Consider the following 11,369-nt stretch of genomic DNA (forward strand, 5'->3'; position numbering starts at 1 on the left):
GAACCCCCTCAGGTTACCTCTGCATACAGGAACCAAACCCAAATTTCCTTTGGTGCCAGAAAAACCATGAGCGCATGCTTAAACAAAGGATTATCAATGAAAACTGTACTATAAACAGCAGTTTGTTTAAAATAAGAGGGGTGAGGAATAGGTTACATTTGAAAATCCTCATGACGTTAGGGAACTTTTGAGATAAAAAAAATTTCGTTACCACATACTGTCAGTGTCTGATGAATCCACTTCTAGGTGGCTCCCAAGAATTGCTCAGCTGGGTTAATGGGGTCATATTGTGAATGCCTCACTACAAAATGACTTGAGTCCAGTGAAGTCTTATTAGGGTGAAGAATATTTCAGGGATCCTTAATATTTTGATTTTTGTTTTCTGAAATTGGATTTTATTTTATCATTTCAGTTCATCTAAATTTGTGTTCTGTACATGTGATGTTTGACTGTACCATTGACTGTTATGGAAGTTCAGCGTTGTATGTCTCTCTCTACACTGTGGTGCACTTAACTTGTGGATTTTTTTATACTAAAAATGTAGAATAAAGGCTATTTTGAAGATTTGAATAAAGTCATGAAGTTGCATTACACCTCAAAAAAAAAAAGAAAATGAAGTTGCTAAAAGCATACATTTTTGTCATTTAATATATTAATTTTGTGTAAACTAGCCCATAAAATCCTTTGAGTAATCATAAGATATCATTTTACTAATGCATTATTAGTTGTTATACATAGAATTCACCCAATTTTTTATTTTTACAATTATATGTTCATGTTGTTCTTACACCATTGCCATCAAGTCAATTTTTACTCATAGTTTGTCATGTGGTCTATTCAATTCAATGAATAGCAAGGTCCAACCCATAAAAAGGAGAGTCTAAGATAACATGCATTGGAAATATTGTGTAGGTCTTCATTTTGATCTTTGACTTGGATGTTATATTTAGAAAGAGGCTTCTCTTCCCTCTTCCTGCCTGTGACAACTAAAACAGAATAGTAGATTTAGTTGAGGAGAGAAGATATTGTTCTTTTTTTAAGGAGAGTGAATCATGATTTTTTTTATTTCACATATTAATTTTCACAAATTAATGAATAAGTATCAATGAACAAACACTGGTACAGCATTCACCTCTTTGAAACCATGAACAATGACTAAGCAGCATGCAGAGAGACAATTCATTGTTTATTAAAGTATATGTAATCTTTGATGTAAGACCTAATTCACCTGCCCTACTGTTTGTTTTTTTTTTATGTACTTGTGTTCCTGGTAAAGTAAACCCAGCGATACAGACTCGTGTTTAAATATCTGGTTCAGTTGTTTTAGATATGACCAGAAGATGGCAGTACACCTCTTCTGAAGGCTCATTTTGGTGCCTTCTGAATGAATAGAATCACAGCAGAAGTAGAGCCTTTTTCTTATTGGCTGGTTAGTCAATGTGAAAAACCACTCTGATTGTTATAGAAAAGAAAGGACAACCTGATAACAGAAGTCGCTCTATTGGCTGAAGATTTCAGGTCTACAGTGGTTATCTGTTGTAGGGAACAATGAAGACATCTTTTCATGCTTTGTTCATGTTCCTGTGGCTACAGCTGGACTGTGAGTTAAAGCTTTTGTGGAAACAAATGGAGACTGGCTTTATTCATGTTTCCAGTAATTACTGTAGAAAAAGAAAAATTCATTATCCTATGACCTGGCAGCTCTTCTCCTCTAACTTTTTCTTCTTGTACAGGGCTGTGCTTTGGAGAGAATGTGGAGCAGTATCCTTCTATTCTGAATGTCCTGGAAGGAAGTGGTTCAGTTATCAACTACACTTACTCAGACAGCGGCTCGTATTACTTTTCTTGGTATAAGCAACAACCTGGAAAAGGTCCACAGCTCATTATAGACATCCGTTCAAATGTGAACCAAAATGAAGGACAAGGATTCATTGTTCTATTGAATACGACAGCCAAGCATCTCTCCCTGCACATCCCAGCTGCCAAGCTCGGAGACTCAGCTATGTACCTCTGTGCAGCGGGTACACAGTGCTTCCTAAGGGACCACAGCTTGTACTCAAACCTGTGAGTGCTCACTTCTTTCACAGGAGGCCCTCAAGTTGAGAAGGTGTCATTCATATTTGTCTGAAAGTAGAAAGTTATATAAAGACATTAAAATAATAAAATAAAAATTGTAAATGAAGCAGAATAAATAAAAAAAAAATGTTTGCTTTCAAGATGACCAAGAAAAGTTAGAACAATTTATCGGCTGATGACTATTAAGAATAGTTATTGTCAGTGGTTTTACAGAACAGGACCACTCCATTGGGCTTTCTTAACTGAGGAACATTCCTAGGGTTTTTCTTTGTAGTAGCTCTGCATGGCTTTAGCCATTCATCTTTTAGCAGCCAACTGCGACTACTTGCACACACTAAGGACCATTAATGAAAGCCATTGATGTTGTATTTTGAAATGCAGGCTTTATAGAGTAATTTATGATTGTCCTTCTGATTGATTATCTATGAGTTATCACTTGGTATTGGGAGCTATGTTGGCACAGTCCTTGGAGATTTGCACTGTTAACTCAACGGCCATGCTCTTTTGGCAGTTCGAATCCAGAACCTCCTCTGTTTAGTGGGGAGGGGAAGATAGGTAGGTTGTTGTTGATATATGCCATCGAGTCACTTACAACTCATAGCAACTCTATGCACAACAGCTCTGAATCCTGCTCTATCTTGAGCCAATCTCATTGTCTCTTATAAAGCTATGCCCGTTGTTCTGGTCACTGGGTCATCCATCTCATCCAGGGTCTTCATCTCTTGCACTGTCCCTCCACCCTCTCCAAGGACTGGTCCCTCCTTGCAACATGCCAATAGTATGCCTAAAAATTTAAAAACACAAGCATTCTACCTTTCTTTTGTTTTAGTGTTCCAGATAAATCAAAGGAAGTAAAGAAGGTGCAAAAAGAATTAATTTTCTTATCCTTGGTTTTGTGCTGTCCAGTTGACTATATATCATAACAATCCTATGAATGGCTCTGAAACTTGCTCTGCCCAGAGCCAACTTCACTATCTCTGACATACCTCATGCTATTGCAACAGTCATTATGTCAATCCATCTCAACCAATGTCTTCCTCTCTTGTGCTGACCTTTTACCCTTCCAAGCATGATGTCCTTCTCTAATGATGGACCTTTCTTGACAAGATGTCCAAAATCTGCGAGACAGTTTCAAACTTCTTGCCTCCAAGGAGCTAAAACTATATCCTCGCTAGGACAGACCTGTTTATTCTCTTGGCAGTCCATGGTATGTTAAATATTCTGCTCTAGAATGACAACTCTAAGGCATCAATTCTGCTTCTCTCATCCGTAGTAAGTGATTGAGAAGACCATAGTCTTTAAACTGACGTCATTGCTCTTCAGCACTCTTGAGAGGTTCCTTGACAGCAGATTTTCCCAATGCAAGTAGTCTTTTGATTTCCTGACTCTGGTGTCAAGTGTGTTGATTGTGGATCCCAGTAAGAGAAAATCATTAACAATTTGAATCTTTTCTTCATCTATCATGAGACTGTCAATTAGCTCAGTGGTGAGGATTTTTGTTTTCTTGACATTGAGATGTAATCCAAAATGAAGCCTGAAGTCCTTGATTTTCTGCAGCAAGCACCTTACATCCTCCTCAGTTTTGGCAAGCAAAGTTGTGGTATCTGTTTAACACTGGTTGTTGATGAGTCTTCCTCCAATCATCTTCATAGAGTACAGCCACTTGAATGATCTGTGAATCCTATTTAAAAAGTCTACATCCTTGACTCATTCCTTTCTTGATTTTGAACCATGTAATGTTCTCTTGCTTTGTTTGGTCAACAGCTTCTTGATCTCAGTATAGTTTAATACAAGCACAATCAGGTGTTCTGAGATTCTCAGTCTTCTCAATGTTATCAGAAATTCATTGTGATCCACAGAATCAAATGCCTTTGCATAGTCAATAAAACACAAAATTTTTTCCGGTACTCTTTGCTTTCAGCCAAGATTCATCTGACATCAGCAATGATATCCCTAGTGCCACAGCCTCTTCTATATCTATCTTACATATATATCATATCTCTGTTGATGTACTGTGCTAGTCATTTTTGGATAATCCTCCACAAGATTTTGCTAGCATGTGCTATTAATAATATTGTTCGATAATTACTACAATCTGTTGGGTCACCGTTTTGGGGAATGGGAATAAATGAAATATCTTCTAGTCAGCTGGTTCTGTCCTTCTTCCACATTTATTGGCACAGACTAGTAAGCACATGCAGGGCTGCATCTATATGTTGAAATATTTCCATTGGTATTTCTACAATTCCTAGGGCCTTATTTTTTTCCAATTCCTTCAGAACAACTTGAAATTCTTCCTTTATTACCATTGGTTCTTGATCAAATGTTACTTCCTGAAATGGTTCTGTGCCAGCCAATTCCTTTGGGTACAGTTACTATTCCTTCCATCATCTTTTCAGGCTCCCTGTATTACTCAATATTTTGTCCATAGGATCTTTCAGAATTGCAACTTGAGACCCGAGTTTATTCTTCAGTTCCTTTAGCTTGTTATTTTGTTTTGATTTTCTGACTCCAATATACTTGGATCAACATTCAACATCCTTAGCATCAACAGCCAGGAAATCAGGGTCCTCTCAAAAATGCTGAAGTGCAATGATGTCCATTTAAAAACTAAGGTGCACCTAATTCAGGCTTTGATTATCTCAATCACCTGTTATGCATGAGAGAGCAGGACAATGAATAGAGATGACAGAAGGAGAATTGAAGCGTTTGGGTTGTGTTGGAGAAAAGTACTGACTATCCCATGGACTGCAAAAAACCCTGAGTAGATATGTTTTGGAAAAAGTATAGTCAGTATCCAAGTTTCTTGAAAGTGAAGATGATGAAGCTTCATCTTTCAGACTTTGAACATGTAGCTAGGAGAGGCTCTTCCTTGGATAAGGACATCATGTTTGGAAAGATGGAGGGTCAGTGAAAGAAAAGAAGACCCTCAACAGAATGGATTGACATGGTGACTTCAGCAATGAGCACAAGTGTGTCAGAGATGATGAGGATGGCACAGGATAGTGAAAGGTTCAGAATGGCCACCAGAGCTCCCTACATATAGTCAAGAGTCATGAATTATTTGCTCAGTAGATCAAATAGGTATGGAGAAAGGAAATAACAGTAACACACAACATTCTCACTTTTAAACCATGCTGTGCTTCCTTACTCCTTTCAGACAACAGCATCTTGGTGTAGGTATGTTGTTGTTACATGCCGTCGAGTCACTGAAGAGCAATGATGTCAATTTGAAGACTGAAATGTGCCTGATTCAGGTAATCATCTTTTCAATCACTAATTTCAGATCTGAAAGTGGACAATAACTAAAAATGACAGAAGAAAAAATTTTGCCTTTGAGTTGCGATTCTGGAGAAGAGTTCTAAATATTTTATGGACTTTCAAGAAAACAAACAGGAATGTCTTAAAAAAATGCAACCAGGGTGCTCCTTAGAGGTGAGAATGGTAAAGCTTCATCTCACATACTATGGGCAAGTGATTAAAAGAGGTCACTTCTTGGAAAAGTACATTATACTTGGAAAGGTGGAGGATCAAGAAAAGAGAAGAAGACTCCCAACAAGAGAGATTGACACAACGACTCCAGCAATGGACTCAAGTGCATCAAAGATGATGAAGATGGCACAGGATAGGAAAGTCGTTCTGAGTTGTACTCAACTTGATGGCACCTAAACGCAACATTCTTCTTTAGGTTGGATGTAACTGGCAATTAGTAATGAGATAATGATCCATTTTGTCTGAGTTATGATTATTAGTTATTAGCTGGTTGGCTTATCTTTATGGAGAAGGTAATTATGCTAAATTCTATTTAAACTATGTAAATAAGAAAGGACAATATTGTATTTCAACACTTCAACTACTTTTATTATTTCCCTCACATTACCACTGATTGTTGTTAGTTTGTTTTATATTGTAACAAAAGTTTAAAAGTGAAGGTAGACTTTGCATAATTGTTCTAGAAAAATATACTTTCCATATTGTTGCTTTTAGGTACCATCAGGTCAAGTACGACCCATAGCAACCGTATAAGCAACATATCTGAATCCTGTCCTACCCTGTGCCATCCTCACAATCTTGAACATTCTTGAACCCATTGCAATCACTGTGTCAATCCCGCTGGTTGAGGGTTTTCCTCTCTTTCCCCTTCCCTCTGTCTTTCCAAGCACAATATTCCTCTCTAAGGAGTAGCTGCTAGTAACAATATGTCCAAACTATGTGAGATGAAGCTTTACCATCTTTACCTCCAAGAAGAACTCTGGCTGCATTTTTAAAACAATCCCCTCCTCCCTTTTAAAAATTATATATTAGTTTGTTTACAAAGTTTGTATGCATTGTGTTTTACACTATTCTTCATTCATATTGTGTTTCATACAATCATTCTCATTCATTATATTTTATAAAATTAATCACTGTTGGACCTTGCCCATCATTGCCCTGTTATTTCACCCAGATTCTTCCCATTTCCTTCATCCCCTCCCTTCACCCATCAAACTGCAACCCTGTAATTTCTCCCCAACCCATCCTCTTCCCTCCTCTCCAACTGTTTCCCCCCTTGGGTTTTCATGCATATTTTACTTGTTATCCTTCTATTTTTACAATAATTTTCTTATGCAGTGTTTGTCCTGATGAGACTGAGTTAGTTCACTTAGCATAATGCTCTTCAGTTTCTTTCAAGTTATGTAGTATTTTTTGCCGTTGTTTCTCCTTTGTGCTGCATAACATTTATTCTATTGTGTGAACGTACCACAATTTCTCAACCCATTCAGTAGTGGTTGGACATTTGGGCTGTTTCCATGTTCTTGTGATCATGAATGACATTGCTATGAACATTGCTGTATAAATCTCTATTTATGTCTCAGTTCTAATTTCCTTGGTGTATATTCCTAGTAGTGGAATAGCTGGCTCATACAGAGTTTCTATGTTCAACATTTTGAGGAAATGCCAAACTCTCTCTGGAGTGATTGTACCACTTTACAATCCCACCAACAATATATGAGAATTCCCACCTTTCTATATTCTCTCCAACATTTATTGCTTGCTTCCCTACTAAATTTTGCCACTGCTACTTGGATGAGATGCTATCTCATTGTTGTTTTTATTTATTTGCATGGTACTGGTACAGTGACAGGCATATAGACTAATGGGACAGAATTGAGAATCCAGAAATGGACCCAGCTATCTATGGTCAACTGATACAGAGCAAGGAAATAAAACCTACCAAATGGAGAAATGATAACCTCTTCAACAGATGGTGTTGGCAAAACTGGACTGCTACCTGAAGTAAACTGGAACAGGATCCACATCTCACACCATACAAAAAAAAAATCAACTTAAGGTAGATCAGAGACCTGGAAGTAAAGCCTCAAACCATAAAGTACATAAGAGAAAAACCGGGACTAACCTTAGAAGGGCTAGTCTATGGAATAAAGAGATTGATAAAGACAATCTGTAGAGGATAAAATTGATGAATGGGACTTTCTAAAGATTAAAGCTCTGTGCTCATAAAAAACTTTTTCCAACTAGCTGCACTTTTCCCAAGCCATAACTTTGTTTTTTTGGCAGTCCATGAGATATTTACTCTTCTCCAACACTACACTTCAAAGGCATAATTTCTTCTTATTATTCATCCTTATTCATTGCCAAACTCTCAGATGCATAGCAAGTAAATGAAAAGACCTTGGTCTAAATCAAGTGCACCTTAGTCCTTAAACTAACATCATTGCTCCTCAATAATTTAGAGATGTCCTTGACTGCTGACTTTCCTAGTGCAATGCATTTTCTGATCTCCTGATTGTTGGGACAAAGTGTATTGATTATGGATTAAAGTAAGATGAAGTTGTTGATAGTTTCAATCTGTCCCTCCCCCATCTATCATGATGTAGCTTGTTTGTAAATTAATTAGCTTCATGAAAACCCATGTGTTTCAGAGGAGAAAGCCCAATGATGTTTTCTCTATTCTTGTCTCTCAAGAGCACTCTGGCTCCCTTCTTCCAAGACAGATGTTTGTTCTTTTGGTAGTCCGTTAAATACTCTTTACCAACACTATAAATCAAAGGCATTTATTCTTCTATGGCTCCTCATTCATTGGCCAACTTTCTTATGAATATGAATAAATTGAAAATATTATGGCTTGGGTCAGGCACATTTTAATCTTTAAATAGAAATCCTTTCTCTTGAGCACTTTAAAGAATTCCTTAGCAGATTTGCCCAGTGCAACACATCAATTGACGCTGATGGCTACTTTTCTGGATCTTTTTTATGGATCCAAGTAAAACAAAATCATTGACAACTTCAGTATTTTCACGATTTATTTCTTATGGTCCAGTTGCAAGGATTTAAATTTTCTTTATGTTGCGATGTAATCCATACTGTAATCTTTGATTTTCAGTATATTTTTAAAGTCTTCTTCATTTTCATTTTGGACTGTATATGGTCCCATCCAATTTAATAGAGTTTCCGTAGAAATACCATTTGATTTACCATAAATCCTAAAGAAATAAGAGCTGTGCACAAACCAATATATGCACAACTACTTTTATTGCAGCATCATTTACAACAGCAAAACTTTGGAAAAAGTGCATTTGGAAGCTCATTAATGGACAAATGGCTAAAGAAACCAATGCAGTCACACAATGGTGTATTATAGACCACTAAAAACAATCAAATGTTTATGAAATACTGTTAACATGGATGTATATCTCTCGAAAAAATTTTACAATTGCATAAGCTAGTCACAAAAAGACAATTATGGTACAAGAACTTTGTTCTAAAAATCTAATGAGAGATTTATATGCTGATAGAAGCAATTTTGAAGATTTAATAAGGGTAGGAAGAGAAAAAGGAGTAAAATTAATATATATATATTGGGTGAAGTGGAAGGCTACACAAAATAAGGGGTTGGTTAGACATTGTAGTAAATTAATTAAATTAATCAACAGTAACTAATGTTTTAAAACAAAAAGTCTAGAAATTATTACACGAAAAGTCAGTAACATTTATAAACTGTTATTCAAATCTAAAAATATAATTAGCCATTCCTTTACGTGGTCTGAAGATCCTCAGGCGCAGGCTAGAGAAACAACATACAGAGATGTGAGGACATTTGATCAGTACCTCTATGTTATTTCCATAATCGACTAGATGTAGCATTTAAAAATAACTGCTTTTCCACTCAGTGCTTTAATAGATGCGAACACTGAGTAGAGAAGATGATTGAATTCTTTCTAAGACTTCATTTTAACATAAAACTTTATCCAGATTTATTTTCAGATATAATCGTTACATTAAAAAAATTAACAGTTGATTAATCAAAAAGGTGTTTGTCTGGGGCTAGACTCTCAGCCAAGGCATACAGAAGTTCGACACGACACACACAGCGACTTGCCATACCAGGAAAGTCCTGTTTCCTTTTCTGGGGCAGCAGCAGCACATGACACACTGATTCTTTCCTCACTCTTTAGAGATCATCTGACAGAGCAGAGGGCAGAAGTTAAAGATATTTTCAATCGAGAGAAAGGATTGTAGCATGTTGCTCTCCAGCGTGATGAAGGTGGTCTTGGCTTTAATATGCTTAGGTAGGACTGTCCCAGTGAGAATAAGTCTCTACCAGAGGCTCCATAGGGGAAAGATGGGCAATTTCCTTTTGTATGATGTCCAGCCTCAGAAATCCAGTGGAGAATTTGCTATGAATTGGTTCAAACCCAATGACAATAAGTACTGATCTAAATATTGGGGCCACAACTGTCTTATGGGTACTTTTAAAAGAATATAAAAACAGAATCGCTTTGTCTTATGCCATGTATCCCATACCACTTTCTGATCCTATTCTTTTTTTCCTACAGAATTCAGTATTGCCCAGAAGGTAAATCAAGATCAACCAGAAATGACAGTGCAAGAAGAGAAGACAGTTACTCTGCCCTGCACATATGATACCAGTGATTCAAGTTTTGGCCTATTCTGGTACAAACAACCCAGCAGTGGGGAGATGATTTTCCTTATTCGTCAGGATTCTTACAACCAGCAAAATGCAACTGAAGGTCGCTATTCATTGAACTTCCAAAAGGCAGCTAAATCCATCAACCTTGTCATCTCTTCTTCACAGCTGGAGGACTCAGCAGTGTATTTCTGTGCACTGAGAGAAGCCACAGTGAGAGAAAAGTCACAAGAAGACATAAAAAAACCAGCATCCAGCTTAAGAAACCCACCTGTTGTAGGGCCTGAGGGGGGGAAATCACAGACACAGACAGGAAGTGGCTAGGACTATGACAGCCAGTGTAGTACTTAAGAGAAGACACTTCTTTGAAGAAAACATCTATCCAGCTTCTTAGGCCATATCTAGAATGAATTTTTCACTTTTCAAAGAGAAGAGAGAACTGGGGGGAAGAGTGGGCAGGGAGAAAAATGCAACAATGAATGAATGGAAATCCAAAATCTCCATTAAAGTTCATGAAAATTAATAAAATAAAATTTAAAACAAACAAACAATATCCTTATCTTTGAATCTTTGGCTTGAAGTTAAATATAGAATTCTTTTAAAAATTCTTTTTTATTTAAATAAAATTTTTATTTTATCCTACTTTACTTACAAAGTTTGTATATATTGTTTTTCACACCGAATCTTTTCCATTTCCTTAAGCCGCTCCTCTCTCCACCCAACAAATTGTACAACCCTGTTGTCTGGATGGGCAAGTAAAAGGAAGTTTTGGGGGTCGTGTGCTTTTTCAGGGTCATGTTTGATGTGTAGTACTGCTCTTTACCCCCAAGAGCAGGGTCCTTGAGGCTCTGCTTAAGGTTTAAGGCTCCTCAAAGACAACGGCTTAAAACCCCCCAGGGGGAGGGGCAGAGAATGCAGCCAGGTTTCTGGACGACTCCACTCTGGGAGTCTGTGGCTTCTCGCCACTTGTACATGGTGGTCTGGATGGGCAAGTAAGAGGAATTTTTTGGGTCATGTGCTTTATCGGGGTTGTGTTTCATGTGTTGTACTGCTATTTCCACCCAAGAGTGGGGTTCTGGCCCTCGGACCAAATTTATTAATTTTTGAATGAATATTCCCTGAATGACGCAGCACTCTTCTGCCTATTTGCTGAACTGAACATCTTGGTGTTGTTGTGATGCTGCACACTGTTCCATAGTCTTGTCAAATACCATAATGGTTACTTATTATGTACAGTGTTTGGATGAGCTTCCAGATTGATTTATGCTGGGAAGCAGAAGTGGCATCCACTTCACAAAGTAGATACCTCTGGAAACGCTACAAGCCCTCTAAATCCTACAAACTTTCTAAACTCTATAAATGT

At 37.3% G+C, this 11,369-nt stretch overlaps 1 gene segment (V, D, J or C); it reads left to right on the forward strand.

Annotated features, from left to right (window-relative positions):
• Nucleotides 1–9,598: 9,598 nt before the first annotated feature.
• On the forward strand, nt 9,599–10,330 carry LOC102845924. The segment is given in 2 exon segments: nt 9,599–9,647; nt 9,915–10,330. Coding segments are annotated over 2 exon segments (465 nt in total).
• The last annotated feature ends 1,039 nt before the right edge of the window (nt 10,331–11,369 follow it).

The sequence above is a fragment of the Elephantulus edwardii genome, unplaced genomic scaffold, assembly GCF_000299155.1.
Source record: "Elephantulus edwardii isolate Elephantulus edwardi_28Jun2011 unplaced genomic scaffold, EleEdw1.0 scaffold00026, whole genome shotgun sequence".
Lineage (NCBI taxonomy): Eukaryota > Metazoa > Chordata > Mammalia > Macroscelidea > Macroscelididae > Elephantulus > Elephantulus edwardii.